The sequence below is a fragment of the Heteronotia binoei genome, chromosome 5 (genome assembly GCF_032191835.1).
Source record: "Heteronotia binoei isolate CCM8104 ecotype False Entrance Well chromosome 5, APGP_CSIRO_Hbin_v1, whole genome shotgun sequence".
NCBI lineage: Eukaryota > Metazoa > Chordata > Lepidosauria > Squamata > Gekkonidae > Heteronotia > Heteronotia binoei.
In genome coordinates, this window is record NC_083227.1 from 77753050 (window position 1) to 77773106 (window position 20057).

The following is a 20057-nucleotide window of genomic DNA, read 5'->3' on the forward strand; positions in this document are numbered from 1 at the left end:
AGGCACCAGAATACCAAATAGAAAAGAAAAAGGAGAGGGTGAAATATCTGTGTGAGAGAAGTAGGGGGATGGAAATAATGGCATGCATTTGTTGGTAACAGGCCTGTAGGAGTCTCAAAGCCAGCATTTCTCAAGAGGTGGGTTGCACTTGCAACCCCAGCAAAGCTGTTGAAAGAATCAGGGTCATGACTTGTTATGGTCCCAGTTACCTGAGGTGAGATATAAAATGATCTGGGGTAGGGGGAATTAGAACCTAGTGAAGGAGACAGCTTAGTGGGAGGTTGGTTGTGGATGGGGATGAAACAGATGGTATGGTAATAGTGTTTCAGGTGATAGACCCAATGAAAGTTGTACACTGAAGTAATCATACAGCGTTATTTTAAAATGGGGGAAGACAATCTCTTTTGTTCCTGTTTTAACAATAGCATTGTAAAAGAGATCAACATAAATTCAGAATCACAATAGTGTGTCTAATATTACTCCACAATGTTTTCTGAGGTAGTATAGCACCTCCTCCTGTTTGTAGAATAGAATAATACAGCAAGAAAAATTCTTTTAATACTTCTTGACCAATGCAAGCCAGCAAATGTCCCCTGATTTTATAAGAATTTAAATGTAGAACCCAGAGACAGTTGTTCCAAAGCCTGAAAAGAAACATAACATTTTTTAAAGTGTCAGAAGTAGTTTATATATATTTGCTGCATTTTGATACGTTTATTTTCGTGGAAGAGACTATGTTCGAATCACTGCTGCCACAGTTATAATATTAATAGTGAAGGTTGAGATCTGGAGCAGAAGCGGGTAGTTTGCTCCTAAACTCCTGCTTGCTAGGAAAACCCACCCCTTAATCCAGAATGTATGGCTGTAGTTAGTGGGAAGGGGAAGCCACCCAGCACAATGCCAGCAATAATCCACATATTATCCCTTATGGACACACCAAAAAGGTTTCATGACTGACATTATCCTCACAGTATTTCTTTCCTCATAGGACAAAGCAGCAACTTGTTCCTATGGACATTCCTTCAAGAAATAACAATAAACAAGAGTCTAATGGCACTGTAAAGATTAAAAAAGATTTTACTGCAGTATACGTTTTTATAGAGCTGTATATACTTCTAAAGAAGTAGCTCCAGTCCACAAATGGTACAGTAAAATTTTGCTTGTGCCACAAGATCCGTTTGGTTTTGCTGCAAAAGTTGTACACTGAGGAAATCATACAGGATTATCCACCTGCTGGGATTCTTTGGAAGCAAAATTCAGTAATTGTGTAGCTCAGTGTGCACAGAGGTGTCTTACCGCGTTGCAAATCAGAAAAGTGTGCAACCAGCACACTTACAGAACAGAGTTCAATGGGCTTAGATTGGAGTTATTCTGCATACAATCCTGCTGTCTTTAAAGTTTGTGGGACATGAGCTCACAAACACCAGTTTGTTCTGTATGCTAAAGGCAAAGCCAAGTCACCCCGCTCTACATTCATGTCTTTGTGTCTCTGGCGCCTCTTGATTATTTCTACCGTCTTGCTGCTAAAGCAGCTGCTTTATGGAAAGGGCAGGATATATAAATCTAATACAATAAATAAATAATGAAATAAACTGGAGTTCTCTAGCATTAAATGCATGTAGCGCATCTTCACTAGGCAGCCATTTTCATACAAGTTATAAAGCGGGAAAAGGGATTTAAGACACATCCCGCTCTGTTTCACAGTAATATTATTTAATGCCTGTTCTGTGTCGTTCTCCCTGCATTTTACCTAGGAAAGGGTTACAAGAACAGCATATTATTTCAGTCACTTCATTTCTAATATTTTTTCTACAGTGTCTTTAACACCGCCCCCCCCCCAGTGTGTTTTGCAATAACATTATTTATTTAATGACACTTCCGGACTGTTTGTTTCTGTTCCAGCTTTCATACCATCTCGTTTTAGCCAGTAGAGACAAAGCCCGACAGTACTTTCCGCATTGCATGGGTTCTAGTCTACTGAATTTTTCCCTAGCATTCAGACTTTTTCGTTGCTCCTGTTTATCTGTAACTTTCTCCAGTCCTTTGCAATTTCTCTCTTCTAGATTCCGCTCCACTAAGGCCATATTCTCAACGACCCGGCCTGGTTCACAAACTGTTCCTCTCTCCGGGGTTTCCACTGTGCCTTAGAAACTCCGGCTTCGCCAGATTCACTCCGGGTTTTCTCTTTTGCCCAGCCGACTCCGCCCCGCGGCTCCGGTTTCAGCCGCTGCTACAGGGACCCCCAAGATGGAAACGCAGGGGCTGCTTGCCGCGGTGGAGGCGGCCCGGCCTGAGCCTGGCACCCAACAACATGGCGGCAGCGTCGTTGTCAGCGATGGGGCTCTCTCCTCGGCCTCTTCGCCCTCAGGGCCCACTCGCCAATCTCCTCAGCGGCGTGACTCGGCCGCGGCAGGAGCGTCAGGAGGAGGCCTGGACGTGACATTTCCAGTGTTGCTGCTGCTTGAGGGGGAGAAGCCGCCGGAGCCGCCGCCACCATTGCCGCCGCCGCCGCCCCCTCCTGCTCAGCCTCCAGTAGCGCCGCCGGGACCCTCCGCCGCTACTTTCGCTCTTCAGGCGGGCGCTGGGGGCCCGGCGCAGCAGGACAACGACGCTCTCCTGCTGGTGCTCAACCTGGTGCGGGGCGGAGCCTCCGGGAGCCTCTCGGCTGGCCCTCCGCCTCAGCAGGAGAAGGTCCCGGGCGGCAGCCGAGGAGGAAGCGAGGCGCCATCGTCGGCACCCTCCGAGGGGAGCGGCCGCCAGCAGAAGCCGCCCCAGGAGGACTCGGGCGCCGGCTCGTCCTTCTCGGGCACCCTCACCATCAACAACCAGAGCCTGCTGGTGCGCTTCGAAAACGGCCTGCTTAGCCTCGGGGCCCCCGCGCCGCCTCAGCCCCCCAGCTCTGCCGCCGAGCCCTCCTCGGTTTCCTCCTCAGGCGGCAGCGGCCAGGCGCGCACGGCAGTCGTGTATTCTTGCCCGGAGCCCGGCTGCGCCGAGACCTTCTCCCGCAAACAGTTGCTGCGGCTGCACCGGCTGTCGGCTCACGGCACCAGCTCCGCGGCGGGTCAGGATGGCGGAGGCGGCGAAGAAATGGACGCCTCCGCAGGCTCGGGCCGGTCGGCGCGTCCCTTTTGCTGCCCGGTCCCTGGCTGTGCTTGGGCCTTCGCCACCGCCTACAAGCTGCGGCGCCACCTGCACTCGCACGACAAGCTGCGGCCTTTCGCCTGCCCGGCTCCCGGCTGCACCAAGCGCTTCACCACCATCTACAACTTGCGGGCGCACGGCCGAGCCCACGAACAGGAGGCGGCGCACAAGTGCGAGGCCTGCGGGCAGCGCTTCCCCAGTGCTGCCCGTCTCGGGGCGCATCAACGGCGGAGCCATCTGGAGCCCGACCGGCCTTACCGGTGCGAGTATCCAGGTAATGGGCCCCCGGTTGGCCGAGGCTCACTTTGGCGTTTGAGGCCTGCGGCTTGGCCCACAGACGTGACTTCCTGGAAGGAAAGCCTAAGCAAGATTTAAAAGTGGAGGTGGAATAAGGCCTCTGCATTTTGGGCTATCGTAGCTTACTGGTGGGGAGTAGGAGTCATAACAAAAGCAGTTCTTTCAAAAAGAAATTGTACGTTCTAGCCCTTGTAGATTATACAGTAGCAATATAGAATACTGAAAAGTTTTAGTAACTTGAGTAGTTGTATATGTGGTAACAAAAAAAAAGCGGCTCGTGAAAGATGAATGAAATTATATGCCAACGGAAGGTTTTTCATGTATTGTAGAAGAAGAAGACTGCAGATTTATACCCCTCCCTTCTCTCTGGATCAGACTCAGGGCAGCTTACAATCTCCTATATCTTCTCCTCCCCCCCCCCCGCAACAGACACCCTGTGAAGTGGGTGGGGCTGAGAGGTCTCTCACAGCAGCTGCCCTTTCAAGGACAACTCCTGCGATAGCTATGGCTAACCCAAGGCCATTCCAGCAGCTGCAAATGGAGGAGTAACCCACATTCTCAAAGAGATTCAGTTTTTGCTGGAAGTGTGACTGTGTCATACTCCAGGCACCTCCCTTCTTCAGTTTATTGACTGAATTGGCCACCGTAACAGGAGGCTCAGCACTCATAGCTGGGGTGGGGTGCTGACCTGAGAGCCAGTTTGGTGTAGTGGTTAAGTGTGCGGACTCTTAATTGGGAGAACTGGGTTTGATTCCCTACTCCTCCACTTGCAGCTGCTGGTGGAATGGCCTTGGGTTAGCCATAGCTCTTGCAGAGGTTGTCCTTGAAAGGGGAGCTGCTATGAGAGCCCTCTCAGCCCCACCCACCTTGTTGGGGGGGAGGAGATAAAGGAGATTGTAAGCCACTCTGAGACTGATTCAGAGAGAAGGGCAGGGTATAAATCTGCAGACTTTTTCTTCAATGTTGCTGAAAGCTTCCCCCCCCCCCCTACCCCCAGTCTTGTGTCTCTGCTTTCCATGACTCTTGGGGCAGTTGTCAATTCCTGCTCCAGAGCAAGACCAGTGCAAACCTCAGGAATGCCAAAGGCAGAGGGATCCACACTGTGCCACTGATTTGTGGCATCAGAGGGTAGATTCCCTCACACTTGCCTTTGGATACTTTCTGATAGCTGGCAGTGAATCTTGTATGTGCTCTGGGCTGAGAAGAAATTGCTGAGATTTGCCTAGAATGCTTCATGTAAGATTGTTGGCTGAGTGGGGGATTCAGTCTTAGGATCACATCAAATGACAGTTTTCTAACTTGGAAACACTTATGTGTAGGAAACAATTTTAATTATATAATAATAATGATTTAAATAAAGTGATGAAATACAGACTGCATGAAAACCCACGTGTGGGTTATTATATATACGATCCCCTATAAGTGTGTTTTACTGCAATAAATGCCAGAGTTCACTGTGCTGTTAACTAAGGAGATGCCTTTTTATTTTTTTCCTTTTGAGGAGTTCAGAATGCCTTGCAGTGATTTGAGTGATAGTGACTAGATTCAAAAGCTGGTGAGCTTTGCAAATGCCATCTAAGCTTCTCTACTTCAGGCCCAACACTAGCCACTATGTGATAATAGTTCTGAAGATAATTTTTATACTGTTAATAAACATATGCATGTATTTTGTAGCAGCCCTGACTAGCCTGAGCTAGGTTACAGTGGGAAGCTGTCATTGCAGAGTGTTTCACTTCATTTGAATATTCCTGATGAGACAGACATGTACCCATTACTGCAGTGAGAAAATAAGGACTAGCATGCTAACATGTGCATGCTTTGAAAGAAGGGGAAATTGCTGTGTAGTGGTACAGAAATTGTTACAGCAGATAGTTATTTAAAGCAGTATATATTGTAATATAGGGACCAAACTTTAGCCAGAATCAGTTTCTTTGCAGTTGTCTTAGAAATGTGATTATCACCAGTAGCTTTTCTAGATTGTTGTGGAAATCTCATGACAAGTTGTGTTGTTGCTTCTACTGTTCCCTAAAATCCAATTTGCTTGTTCCCTCTTTTTCTAGGTTGTGAGAGGACTTTCATAACAGTGAGTGCATTATTTTCCCATAATCGAGTCCACTTTAGAGAACAAGAACTTTTCTCCTGCTCCTTCCCAGGATGTAGCAAACAGTATGACAAAGCCTGCCGACTGAAAATCCACATGAGAAGTCATACAGGTGTGAAGCTTGGTCATTGGTTACTGTTGGCAAGTAGCTGCTTTATAAAATATTTGCGTTGAATTAAATGGTGCCCTGGTTATTAGACACTTTAGAAAACCCAAATCATGTCAGTTGAAGTACTTGCATATAGAAATTGCAGCATTCAGTGTTCATTCCCCTGTTCAAATTGAGTTCTGCTATTACTGTATTGTCCTTGGTTACATTAGTTGTTCACAACCTGAGTAGTGTGTAATTTACAACTAAATAAATGGGCAAATCATGGCATAAATAAATGGTGGATGGTGAATAGAGCAAAGAGTTTTATGTTCAGGTTAATTTATTACATTTGTGAGGCTTCCATGGATTTGGGAAACTGTCATTTGCAAATTCACTTGAGTGGTATTCTTTAAATAGCCTTGCAGTCTGTAACTCACCAGATCCAGGTAGTTTTCCGTTTTGTCAGGTGAGCTAAGGAAGCTGTATACAAGGCTGGCTGTATCAAGTGTTTAGGAAAGATGATTCTAACAGAGGAGGCAATAGTTCAATATCATATGGGATAGCTTACCTGTGCTTTTTTATTATTCCTGGTTATGGAAGAGGGCTTTAAAGCAGGTAACTGTGTGAAGCTATACAACAAAACTATCAATAAATGCAATTAAATGGAGCCATCAGCTAAGTGAAACATAAAAGGCATCACTGTTATGAACCCCTAAATTATTCTGGAACACTGCTGAGAGCAAAAGTTTTCCATTTTTCACTTGATAAAGTATGGTAAATTATTATTGTTGTTTTTCATTATAGGAGAAAGGCCTTTCATTTGTGATTTTGAAGGTTGTGGCTGGTCTTTCACTAGCATGTCCAAGTTATTAAGACACAAAAGGTAAAGTTCTTAATTGACATTTATTGATGTTTTGCACATGATGATTATAATTAGAATAGCATGAACATTGTACCTGGTCGTTCACAGAGTTGAATAGATTTTGCAGTCTAAATTTTGACAGTGGGGAAAGGAAAGGGCAAGTGCAGTAGTATATAGACGGGCTTTTCACTTGAGGATGGGGCACACATATTATTGGTTAAAAGTAAATACAATGATTTTAAGTGCTATCTGATAAGGCTTTTAGTAAATATACCTTATGGTAAATCAAGTACATAAACTTAATGTCAATCAATCAGTCCCATTAACACCTAATTTTTTTCTGGATTGTGCTGTTGGTGCTTGATTTTAATATAAAATTAATTTGATTTTTGCTTTAGGAAGCATGAAGATGACAGGCGATTTACATGTTCTGTAGAAGGCTGTGGAAAATCCTTCACAAGAGCAGAACACTTGAAAGGCCATAGTATCACGCATCTTGGCACAAAGCCATTTGCGTGTCCAGTAGAAGGTATTACCTGAACTTACAATCGTATGGGCATGTCTTCCTTTGATTCCATTAATGTCTTAAGAACCAAAGTAGATGTGATGGTGGCAGACCTATGTGTCAAGATCAGGGAAGAGGGAAGTGTAAAGTTCAGCAAGGGAAGATGGAATGAAAATCTTTTGATCTGGACTTGTTTGGAAATTGTATTGTACTCAGTGGTGAAGGGTACATGGCATTGCAGCCTCAAAGATGCCATACTTTTTTGAGGGAATTGTATAATATTCTGGAAAATTTTCCAGTTTTAATGTAAATTTTCCATTTTTCTGAAAAAACCCATCACTAATCTCTAGCCATGCTGGCTCAGTTATGTATTATTTATTTCATTTGATTTTTATTCCATCCTCCCCTGCACAGCAAGGCTCAGGGCGGGTAACAACAATTTGAGTTTAAAACATCCTATACGTATAGAATTTAAAATACCTAATGCATATATAAGATGAACCTAGTAGAATGTAATTTTCAATAACTGAAAATGTTTAAAGAATGTAATAGATCATAAATGAAGAAACAGCTGCATCTAAACATATCTTATTTTAGGTTGTTGTGCAAAATTCTCTGCACGCAGTAGTCTGTACATTCACTCCAAAAAGCACCTTCAGGATGTGGATTCATTGAAGACTCGCTGCCCTGTTTCTAGCTGTAATAAACTGTTTACTTCCAAACATAGCATGAAAACGCATATGGTCAAACAACACAACTTCAGTGCAGGTATTAACTGTGGAATATTTAACTATATCTATAATTCTTTAAATATATCTGTTATCTATGCAATGAATCATTGCAAGAATGTGCTAATATCTTAAGCCGAATCTTTTGGAAAAAATTGTTTTTTGACAGAGAAATGAGATGTGCAGTCCTATGTGTTTATCATTTGGAAATCACATTGTAAAGGATACATAGAATTGCAGTTTCAAAGATGCCTTAGAAGACAAAAAAGATTATGTAGAAGTTGCATTTCTCTTCGTTCTCCTAAAGCTTTAATGCATTCTTACTGAGGGTTTTGTGCCTTATTTTTCTAACCTACATGACAATCTGGCTGTTAACAGACATTTATAGGGACAAACTGAGTGTTCTTAGGTATCACACCCTTTCTGATGTACACTTTAGAGCTAAGTGATGTGTATTGCACTGACTTGATTGCCCCTGAAAATGCCTTTTGTGTAGTAAAAGTTCCATGTTGCTGCAGGAACATTTGAATTGGCAGGTCAGATTTATTTATTAAAATATTTATATCCTAGTTTTCCTTGAGGTTCAAGGAAGCTTACAATAATAGTTTAAAATATTTTCAGTTTAAAATAAAAAATAAAGTGCAAACCTCAAATCTCTCCTCCCGTTGCCCCTTAAAAGATGCTTGCCATTCAAAGCCCCCCAAAAGTCCTGGCAAACAGTCAGGTCTTGCAGTGCCTCCTGAAGATCTCCAAGGATTGCCCCCCCTTCCCCCAATATCTCTTCAGGGAGCTCATTGAACAGAACCAGACATGCGATGGAAAAGGCCTGAGCTTTGGTCAATTCTAGATAGGCCACTTTAACTACCTGACAAACATAGTTGGTACACAGGGACTTATGGAAAGAGGTGGTCCGTCAAATATGTGGATCCCAGGTCATGAAGGGCTCTAAAGGTCAACCTTGAATTGAACTCAGAAACAGACTTACAACCAGTATAGTTGTTTCAGAATGGGCAACATATATTCCTGGCAGCCAGTCCCTGACAGTAGACTGACACATTCTGGACCAGTTGTAGTTTGAGGGTTGTCTTCAAGGGCAGTCTCTTGTTGATGGCTGGTGCCCATTCCAGCCCTGGGGAGATGTGACATTTGCTGATATATTTTCCATTCAGTTATGTCATACAGATGAAATTGAAACAAAATGCAAAATATTTAACATACAGAAATGGTTTTGAGCAGCACACCACTGGATTGCATATGAGGTGGCCCTTTATTTCGCACCAGGGAAATAGCAGGAAATGAAAATGTCCTAAAAAAATAATAAAATAAGAATTTCCTTTGACTTTGGAAGTAGTAAGAGAGGTGTTGACTGTATTGAGAGGAGCAGTTTACTGAAAAAATTGTGTGCGAGTGGGTGGATCTTTAATCAAACTGAAGGAAGAATTTATTGTTGACTTTTGTCTTCAAGTCCTGTGGTGTTGGTATTTTAAAGTATTTCAAATATTTCTTTCAGATCTCTTAAATCAAATGGAAACTATCAGTTCCCTGACGCCTAGCAGTGAACTCACCAATTCAGGACAGAGTGATCTCAGCAATATAGATCTTGTGTCCCTCTTTTCCAGTGTATCTGGGAACAGTTCTGGAATTTCAACTGATATGGCTCTGATAAACTCTGGAATTCTTACTATAGATGTTGCCTCTGTGGGCTCCACCCTTGGGGGCAATCTTTCTGTTGGTAGCAATTCTCTTGGTCAGACAGTTGATCCACTGATTTTAGTGGCTAGTAGTGACATTCCACACAGCCTGGATAGCTCTCTTCTCTTGGGAACCAATGCCACAGTCTTACAGCAAAGCACTTTAAATCTGGATGATGTACAAACTGTAAATGCAGAGGCTTTAGGCTCACTAGCATCTTTGTCCACAAAGAATTCCAATCAAGATCTGCATGGTTTGACCTCCAGCAATAACCTTTCTGTAGACACAGCCACTTTAACCCCTTCCAGCAGCCTTGGTGGAAACAGTGCTCCTGAATTACTAGCTCCAAGTAAACCAGAACAGACTTTGCTTCCCAGCCTGGACGTTGTGGGACAGCAAGAAGGCAGTAAAGTGGTGACTCAGTTTGTGTTCTCCAACCCTCCAGGAAGTTACAGTGCGCAGAAAGAAACTGATCTGAGCATGGTGACTGGCAGCTCTTTTCTGGTATGCAGTAACTCTCAGTAACTCTAGTTTTCATTAGTATCTTAGCTTTGAGGATATTATGTTGCCGTGTATGAACCATCCTTTCTACCAAATCAAATGGGTTTATGGAATGTCTGCCCTGAATGAAGCCGCCGTGTGTTTTGTACAATGTAAGTGGCAAAAATTGCAGTTGCCTGTAAAATTACTTGAATCCAGTTAAATGCTGTACACCTTACTTGAATGAGATAGTGCAAATATTTTCCCAGCTGGGGTTTACTGCGAGTACATCTCTCCTCAGCTGCATGGGCTCAATGAGGAAAAGGATGCTCTGCTTGTGGAACAAGGAAAATGCTCTGAAAAACGAACTCTTATGTCACTCACAATTGTTTAAATGGCTTTAACGTTAACATTGAAATTGAGCCCCTCTAAACCATAATAGGATTAAATGCTGGGAGCTACATGAAGCAATTGTGTGTAGGATTTGGAAAGATAAGGATTAAGTATTTAGCTTGTTTTGCAAGTTTCCTGAACGGAAAGGTTGGATATCAGTGTTTTAAATACAAACAGTCTTGAGCTACATAGTTCATGTGTATTAAATTCTAGATTGCAGACTTTGATGGAAGGCTGCTCAGTGCTGTTTGGAAAAGTGCATATGTTTTCTGAATAGAAACCTAATGTGAAAACATAGTCTTCTTGGTTCTGGTGATACACATAAACCTTCTTCTCTCATTAGGAGAGTGGTGGGTCTGCAAGAACTGATTATAGAGCCATTCAGCTTGCCAAGAAGAGAAAACAGAAAGGAAACGGGAGCGATATTGGTGAGTAAATGATCTGCTCTGCTGAAACAGTTTCACCACGATATAACGCTAGATGTTTGAGGATCAGAAGAACTTTCACACATTCTAACCATATGTAGTGGATGCACGCAGCAGCAAGCTCCGCCTGCTCCCTACATGTTCTTTAGAAAGCATAAATGTCATAGCTTTAAGTTCTACCAATGATAATGAGCCCTGCTTTTCAGAGTTCACATTCAGTGTTCTTCTGAGGAATGCTTGTAGGTTGGAATGGAGTGTGGTGCTGCAATCCTGCATCCCTCCATACTTGTTCATGGTATGTAGTTAGAACGTGTGAAGACTCAAGAATGTTTCTTGTAGTGGAAAATATAGATTGGTGAAGAAGCAGTGCAGTAGATTTTCTTGGATACACTTGGTGAATGGAACCTTTCCTTACTTCGTAGAAAAAAAGTCCTTGTAATGCTTTTTTGGTACCCATAGATGAATGAAATCTAAAGGTTCATGTTCAGGATAATTTAGCAGAGATTTGCTACTCTTTCTAAAATGTATTCTTGTTTAGGGAATAATAATTATAATTTACTTTGCAACCTGATCCTAGTTACATTTTCCTAAAAAAGTTTCTTTGGATTACTATGTGGCAGTTTTATATTTATGTACTCAGATCTACAGTGGGGGAGAAAAGGGCACAATTAAATTGTTCTAGGTTTCTTTTGCTTGTATGTTTTATCTTAAATGTATCTTTTGGGTGTATGTACATTAGTAAGAAAGCATACAGATAGTCTCCACAGAGGGAGCTTCCGTATGTCTCTCTGGATTTCTGTATGTGCATGAAAAACTGATTGTAGATGAGGCGGAACCATGAGTGACACTTGTCTTCATTTAGTATTATCCAAAGCCCTTAGTTACAGGAGTTCACTTATTCTGGATTAGTTGATCTTGTGTGTGTGTGTTGCCCCTAAGAACATATGAACAGGTGTATGTGTAGTAGTAGAGGCTGTTAGTTTGCTTAAACCTGTGTACCAGGCTCATGGCTGATTTGAAATCTGAACTAGGAGTGGTTCATAGCTCAGGCTTTGGCTGCTGTGTGCAGTTTACATTTTGGTGTCCTTTAAAATGCATTTTGAGTTTATTTTGTATTTTTTAAAAAATCTGAATTGAAAGCTGTTTACCAGCTCTTACTTGATTATTGCAGTAATATTTACTAAATAGGCTAATGTGACCTTTACTAATTTTTCCTTGAAAGTACTGTCTATAACAAAGTGAAGGCTGAAGAGTTTTATGTTGAACTTTATCATTTGATGTCCAGATTTACTGACATTCTGTCATGTGTTAGCCTGTATGCAAATACCAGGGTTCTTTCTTTTCCTTTTTTAAGAGTTGGAATGTGTTGCAGAGGGATTGCTACCTGAGTTAAACAGGTTTTGCAGGGTTCCATTTTTTTTCTCTTGATAAAGACGACTCTGTTTCTAAGTCTGGCTAATGAAACATTCCTTAAGATTACTATTAAGTTGATGGTTTCTATTTTCAGTTCTTAATGTTTTAATTTTCCAGACAGCCAAAAACAGTGGTTTACTTCTCCATCCTTATTATTCCATATATTTGTAACTATTGTTTGAATAAGAAGCAGACATTTATACTTCTATAAATTATAACAGTATTGTTTTATGTGCTTAAGTTAGACAAAATGTATATATGTGTTATTAAAACAAGTACATTTAAATCTTGGAAATATTGCTTCATAAATATTTCATTTTCTTCATAAATATTTCATTTTTTCCTTAAAGAATAGGTGATACAATTGTGAAAAGGAGACTTTTGATAAACAGCTGTTTATTTTTAAAGAAAAAATGTTTTTTGCCATTCTATTTTCTTATGCCTGCATCCCTATTAAACATTTATTGCTTCAAAACTGGTAATTTCTAAATAAATCTAACTGGAGAGGTTTATTTCAGTGTACCTGTGTAATTGATGTAGTCCATAAACCTGGCAGATGTCACTTTGTCACTTTTTAATGTGTCCAGTAATTTTACAGCATTTTGGCTAAATATATGAATCTGGGGCTTAAATAATCTTGATAATATGGTAATGTATGTTACCTCTGTTATGAGATGTGAAGAGAAATTAGCTTGGGCTGATTATAAAATCAGCTAAGGACAGAGCTTTGACCATCAAGCTCCAGAATTTTTATAACATTAGGCATCACTGTTTCTTGATCACACCTCATGTGTTAGATTTGATTTGCCGCATTTTGTATTTGGGGTTTTTTTAGGTAGAAACATTTGTTGTACCTATTTTGGAGGTGTTTCCCCTTCCTAATACATTATTTAGAAATACAGCTACCCAGCTACAACTTTCTTGGGAGCTTGACTTTGTATTACACATACATCAATTGTATTTCAGGAGCCCCTACCTCTGGCATAAGAAAAAGCAAAGGAGATAAAATCAGTTCTAGCCATGGAACTCGGTTGTGTAACAGTGTTTTGCCAAATGGTGGCCTACCAGTAAGAGATTCATCAGCTGGCTCACAGTATGGTCAGATTCAGCTACTTCAGGTAAGAATTCAGTACCTCACAGGAAAAATAATGTACTCATTTTTTAAAAAAATAAATATTCTATAACTGCTTCAGGTTCCAAAAGGAATTAATGATTTTCACTGTTTATCATGGTATGTAATTCAGTGTGGTCCTGTTGAGATGATTCATGTTCTGTTGGCATGAAACAGTGCTGTGCATCTAATCATCTCCATACATCATGTAGCTGGACTTCTTTGCTTCTCTTGCCTAATGCAGCCCACTTAAATATCCCCAAGTTTTGTTTTAGGAGGGGTGGGGATGGCAGCAAATCTTTTTCTGTATATGGGAATACCATTCCATTAGAGGATCTGCGTGGGTAGATGTTTCAGGAGTAAGTAGCAAAGCAGCAAATGAGGAGGAGGGGGGACAACATTTCTGATGTCCGAGAGGGAAAGTAAATGGTAGGCAATGTCATTGAGAAGGGGATTCTTTTCTAAAATAAATTCAACTCCTACATTATTGCATAGGAATTAATACCAGTGAAAAAGCAGTCTTGTGAGAGCCTGGCTTAGAAGTGGTTTTATTAGGGGGGAAAATGGCTTAATACTGGAGTGGCAAACTCATTTGTTACAAGAGTTGAATCTGATATAAATCGGACTTTGTGGGGCTGGGCCATGTGTGTCATAAAATGTAATGCCAGGTAGTGGAGATAGAAACTTTATAAAGGACACAGACAAACACAATTTGATATATTTTTAACTTAAAATACAAACATGCTTAGAACTCTTGCAATATTTTGTTTAAAATGGAAAGGTGAGGGAATAATGAGATTTGGCAATGCAATTTTAAAAATAAAACTTCAAGAAAAAGCACAGGGATCACAGCAGAAATTAGAAATATACAATGCTCTGAGCCTAGGAAAACATGAAATGGCTGGGCATTGCAAACTCCCCCCCCCCCCCCCGGGCAGGTCAAATAAGATTGGCAATGGCTCTCCAGTGTAATATCCCCCTTTGGTTGTGGGTTCCCAGGTTAGAGTGCTCACTAGGCACCAGTTCTCAGGTTCATTCAGCAGAGACATTTGCAAGTGTACAACTCCAAGAAGCAACTGCTTCAGCTGGTAGCAGGAATACTGGAAAGTGACACTGAGCCTCCACTCCACTGAAACACATTGCAGCACAAAGTTGCAAGGAAAATGTGGAATGAATTTTCCATTAGGGTCTCGGGGCCCAGATAGACCTTAATGGAAAATCCATTCCGCATTTTCTTTGCAAGCCCAGAAGAGTTTCCTGCTGAAGCTAGCAAAGATAAGGCAGAAGGAGCTGGGAACTTCAGCGTCCTCAGAGCTTCATAGGGTGAGAACAGGAGGGGGAGGGGGGGAGAAAAGAGCCATGGCTCTGATTAAAGCTCTGGGCAGGCCAGTTGTAGCCCGCGGGCTAAACATTTGACACCACTGGCTTAAACAGAATTACATAATCAGTTTTTCTCTTTTTTTTTTTTGTGTATAAACAATTTTATTAGTAACATATGGTAGCAGAACTATATCTACAACTTATAAAAGCTTAAAGTAAAAGAAAAATCTTTCTACCCCATATCTTACTTTCCCCCCACCCCTCCCTCCGTTACTTGACCCCCGCCAGTGTTTCTTAAAAACAAACAAACAAGTATTAAAGGTACCCTTAACTATTAAGAAAAAACAAAAAACCCCAAAAGTTATATTCTTATTTTAAAAATCTTAATCATCAAAGATTGTCCAATGTCCTTTTATTTTCCACTCTTTTTCTACGTATCTTCTGAATTTCTTCCACTCCAACTTAAAAAGTTCCAAATCATAGTCTCTTAGTTTTCTTGTTAATTTGTCCATTTCACTCCATGACATAACTTTTGTAATCCAATCCCATTTCTCTGGTATTTTTTCTTGCTTCCACAGCTGCGCATACAATGTCCTAGCAGCTGAGAGCAAGTACCATATTAAAGTTCTATCTTCTTTTGGAAATTTTTCCATTTGTAATCCCAGCAGAAAAATCTCTGCCACTTTGTTGAATTCATATCCCAAAATCTTAGAAATTTCTTGTTGAATCATCTGCCAAAACATTTTAGCCCTTTCACAAGTCCACCACATATGGTAGAAAGAGCCTTCGTGCTTTTTACATTTCCAACACCTATCTGGCATCTTGTTGTTCATCTTTGCTAATTTTTTTGGAGTCATATACCATCTATACATCATCTTAAAACAGTTTTCTTTAATACTATGACATGTTGCAAGTTTCATAGAGTTTTTCCACAAATATTCCCAAGATTCCATCTTTATTTCTTTGTTTTCATTAATTGCCCATTTTATCATTTGAGATTTCACTACTTCATCTTCTGTAGACCATTGTAAAAGTAATTTGTATACTTTTGAAATTAATTTCTCATTATCTCCAAGCAGAACTCTTTCCATTTCTGTTTGCTCTTTCCTTATTCCTTCAGCTTTGATATCATTCTCCATCAAGCTTTTTATTTGTTGCATTTGAAACCAATCATATTTATAACTCAGTTCTTCTGCAGTTTTCAGTTCTATTTTCCCACTTTGTATTTTTAGTAACTGGTTGTATGATAGCTGTTTTTCTTTTACTGTTTTAGCCGTTAACTTTATCACTTCAGCTGGCACTATCCACAAAGGTCTCCTCTCATCACCATATTTCTTATACTTTATCCACACATTTAGTAGACTGCTTCTTATATAATGGTGAGAGAAAAGACCGTCCATCTTCTTTTTTCCATAATACAAGTATGCATGCCATCCAAATTTTTTTCCATGGCCTTCCAACACTAAAAGTTTTTTGTTTAACAGCGTTATCCATTCTTTCATCCATAGTAAACAAATTGCTTCATGATACAGTTTCAAATCTGGTAATTGGAATCCACCTCTCTCTCTTGCATCTGTCAAGACTTTCATTTTAATTCTTGGTTTCTTCCCGGCCCACACAAATTCCGAAATTTTCCTTCGCCATTTATCAAACTGTTTAGCATCTTTCACAATAGGGATGGTTTGAAACAAATACATAATCCTTGGTAAGATATTCATTTTTACTGCAGCTATTCTGCCCAACAATGACAAGTTGAGCTTGTTCCACTTTAGCATATCTTCTTCTATTTTACGCCATAGTTTTTCATAATTGTTCCTGAACAAATCAATATTTTTCATTGTTATCTCTACCCCTAGGTATTTTACCTTAGAGGCAACTTCACAACCCGTTAGTCTTTATAATTCTTGTTGTCTATTTTTCTGCATATTCTTACATAAAATTTTTGATTTTTCTTTATTTATATAAAGTCCCGCCAACTCCCCAAACTCTTGTATTCTCGTTAATAACAAAGGTGTAACTTGTAAGGGATTTTCATTTATAAACATTATATCATCAGCAAATGCTCTGTATTTATAGGTATATCCTTTTATTTGTAACCCTTCTAGATCTTTTTCTTCTTGAATCTGCATCAATAAAATTTCAAGAGTCATTATAAACAACAATGGCGAAAGCGGGCAGCCTTGTCTAGTACCTTTACTGATTTTCATTTCGTCTGTAAGATCTGCGTTAACGCACAACCTTGCCCTTTGTTCAGAATATATTGCCTTTATCATTCTTATAAAACTTTCTCCAAGCTCCATTTTTTCCATCACTGCAAACATAAAGTCCCAGTTTAAATTATCAAATGCTTTCTCTGCATCCGCAAAGAATAATGCTACTTCTTTTTCTGGATGTCTTTCATAATATTCTACAATATTTACAACAGTTCTAATATTGTCTCTTATTTGTCTTTTGGGAAGAAAACCAGCTTGATCTTCCTTTATAAAATTTATCAAATATTGCTTAAGTCGTTCTGCCAGAATTCTTGTAAATATTTTATAATCATTGTTCAAAAATGAAATTGGTCTGTAATTTTTCACATTTGTAACGTCTCTTTCTTCTTTGGGTATCAAAGAAATAACAGCTTCTTTCCATGTGTTTGGTACCTTCCCTTTGGTTCTTATTACATTCATCAGCTTCTGTAATTTTGGTGTTTTTCTTGAAAAAGAGAGACGGTGGCTTTGTCTAGTTAGATTTTAATCCAGTAGAACCTTAGAGACGAACAAGAGTTCCAGGGTATAAACTCCCTTCATCAAACTTTGTCTAGACAACATTTCAGTATGCTTTTTGTGTTTTTAATGCAACATAGAGGATAACGCGCATAGGAAAGTAAGCCAGTTGAAAACTATTACTACTTTTATCTATCTGTATGAATCCCAGCTTCTGCAGTTTTGGCAGTTTATTGTGAATATACACAATTTCATAGCTACTAAGATAAGGATTTCTAGTACACAACTATGTGATATTATTTCCATGCCTTTCATAGGAATTAGAAGGTTTCTAAGATAAGGATTTCTAGTACACAACTATGTGATATTATTTCCATGCCTTTCATAGGAATTAGAAGTTTTCCTTGTTTCTCAATAGAAACAAGATTTCTTCAGTGCTTAGCTAGGTGAGGCACATTACCATCTTCAGACACTTCCCCATGTTTCGATGTTTTAAACTTCTGCAAGAGAGGAAAGTTTATTTATGGCTAGAAAATTAACTTGATTTCTTTTCTTATTAGGATGATTCCCCAGGAGAGGGAGATCTTCCATTTCAGCTTAGCGCTCAGTCTTCCTCTTCACATTCTCAGCTAACAGTGGATTTGCCTGTTCATATTCTTCAGGTATAGCACATTCATGTTGCAAAGCTGGACATCAAAAAGAAACACTGGTTGTTCGGCTTAAAGTAGCCAACTATACATTTTTGCAGTAAAGTGTCCCTTTTATTGTGTCCTGGGATGGTGCTGAACTCTGAGCCGGCACCACTAGTAAGGCTGCCTCCGCAGCCAGTGCCAGCTGAGGCTCACCCCAGGGCAGCCCTGACAAGATGTCAGCAGCAGCAGACGTAGAGCCACCCGAGCCCAGCAGCAGTCCAGACACAGCCCTGGGGAGGGGTAGGCCTGGGGAAAGCAGGGGCAGGCCCAAAGAGCCTCTGGCGTATTCTAGGACACAGCCAGTGGGACGTGTGATTGGAGGAGGGGGAAGGCTGGCAGACTTACAGTAGGAAAGGGGAAGGAGAGGGTAATCATTACTCTCCAGGAATAAGGCCCAGGTGTGGTTGGGGAGGTGAGGATGACTGAGGGGGGTGGGTCTAGCTAGCCTCTTTAAAATGAGCTCATGTCAGAGGTTGAGGAGGAAAGGGCACAGCTGTGGAAGACCTGTCTAATAGCAAAGGAACCGAGTAAAGCAATCCCCTTCTCTTCCCATGCTGAAGCCTTGGGAGACCCACCAGTGGGACCCAGTGGGCCAACTGAAGACTGGCCAACAGAGCTGGAGAAGGAAGAGCCTCACAGATTGGTTGATTTAGATTTATGTTGGTGGTAGTCTTTTTTTTTTTAAGCAGTTATTTTCTGCATAATTTTGGATGAGTTTTTTGGGCCCTTAAAATTTCCATTAGGTATTTATCAGGGAACTTGAATTTTCATTTATGCTGTGAAATCCTTGTATAAATTGTTTTTCACTTGTTTTGAACAGGAGCCCCACAATTCCAATGAAGAGGATGCTAGTTCGGATAATTCTCAGTTTACAGGAAGCACAATTAATCTACAAGACCTGGAATGATAGTCTCTGGAACAGAAACACTGAGCTGCTTAAAAAGTGCAGTGGCGTCTTGAGAACAGTACGCTCCTGCTTTTACAAGAAAAAGTGAAAAATAGGAGCACACACTCAGTACTATCATGTGGTTTGCTTGATGGTCATACTGCAATGCAAAACCTGTTCAGTAAATTTTATTTGATAAGGCTTTTGAATATCTTGACATTTCTCTAGTGGTCAGGAAAAGGTGGACACGTGTGAGATCTTATTTGGATTATGCCATAGATGTTTTTAAATAGGTCTTTGGATTGGGGTGTTATTAGAATGGATATCCTAAGTGATTCTTTGACTAACACAATACTGAAATACTAACTAAGAGTTACACTTGGCTGTTTTTCCTCTGTATTGATACAAGTAAGTCCCAAGCTGAATATAGAACTAAAATGGAAGAATAAGGGTGAAGACTGCTTACTTTCCCAAACTGCTTTTTGTTAACTGTATTGAAGAGTACAATTTTAAGGAGACTAATGCAGAGAAAAATAGTACAGTGTTCAAGAATAGGACACATTGAAACAGAGTTAAAATAGTTTCTTTTTGCCTCCATCCCTGATAATCTGCATTATTCTTCTGCAGATCTTGGATATGATAGCTTTACTAGCTACTCTGCAATGAGTGGCCAAACCTTAGAAAACAAGTAAAAATGCCTCACTTTGCTCTTTAGGAGGCTTTTATTGTAAGTGGTAATTCCTACCCTTTCAATTATGTTTACAATAATACTAAACAGTGTTGCCAATTCATATGAAGCTATCACTTCTTAATTACATACAGCCCAATTCCATGCACGTTTATTCAGAAGTAAGTTTTTCTTGAGTTCAGTGGAATTGCCTTGAGAGTAAGAGTGCATTTGATTGCAACTTGACCTGTTTACCAAATCTGCTGAGCCTCACAGAGTTTCCAGATAGTGTCTTCTGTGCATTATGTGAAGGCAAATGCATTCTTGCCTGAGCAGGGAAGACCATTTTTAACTTAATAGGAAGCTTCCTTTTTACAAAAAGTGTAGACTAAGCAAATCCACCTAATCATAGGACTGTATAAAGTTATCATTCAACAATATAGATTAAGACTAGAATGTAACATTCATTTTATGATGTACCCAAATGACTATAAAATTATAAACAGGATCTTGTTAGAGCATGGATTTTGGTGTCTCTATGGATT

At 40.4% G+C, this 20057-nt stretch overlaps 1 protein-coding gene across 2 annotated transcripts; it reads left to right on the top strand.

Moving 5' to 3' along the window:
- Positions 1-2110: 2110 nt before the first annotated feature.
- ZXDC (ZXD family zinc finger C) lies at positions 2111-19048 on the top strand. Of its 2 annotated transcripts, XM_060239666.1 has the most exons (10): positions 2111-3415; positions 5499-5651; positions 6435-6513; positions 6891-7021; positions 7595-7765; positions 9236-9921; positions 10634-10718; positions 13095-13246; positions 17828-17929; positions 18780-19048. In XM_060239666.1, exons 1-10 carry the CDS (start codon positions 2248-2250, stop codon positions 18864-18866), a joined length of 2814 nt encoding a protein of 937 aa, XP_060095649.1. In that variant the 5' UTR covers positions 2111-2247; the 3' UTR covers positions 18867-19048. The 2 variants fall into 2 exon arrangements, 1 of the variants encoding a protein (XP_060095649.1); XR_009555439.1 differs by lacking the exons at positions 17828-17929; positions 18780-19048 and having other exon boundaries at positions 2189-3415; positions 9236-10070; positions 13095-13168.
- Positions 19049-20057: the final 1009 nt, after the last annotated feature.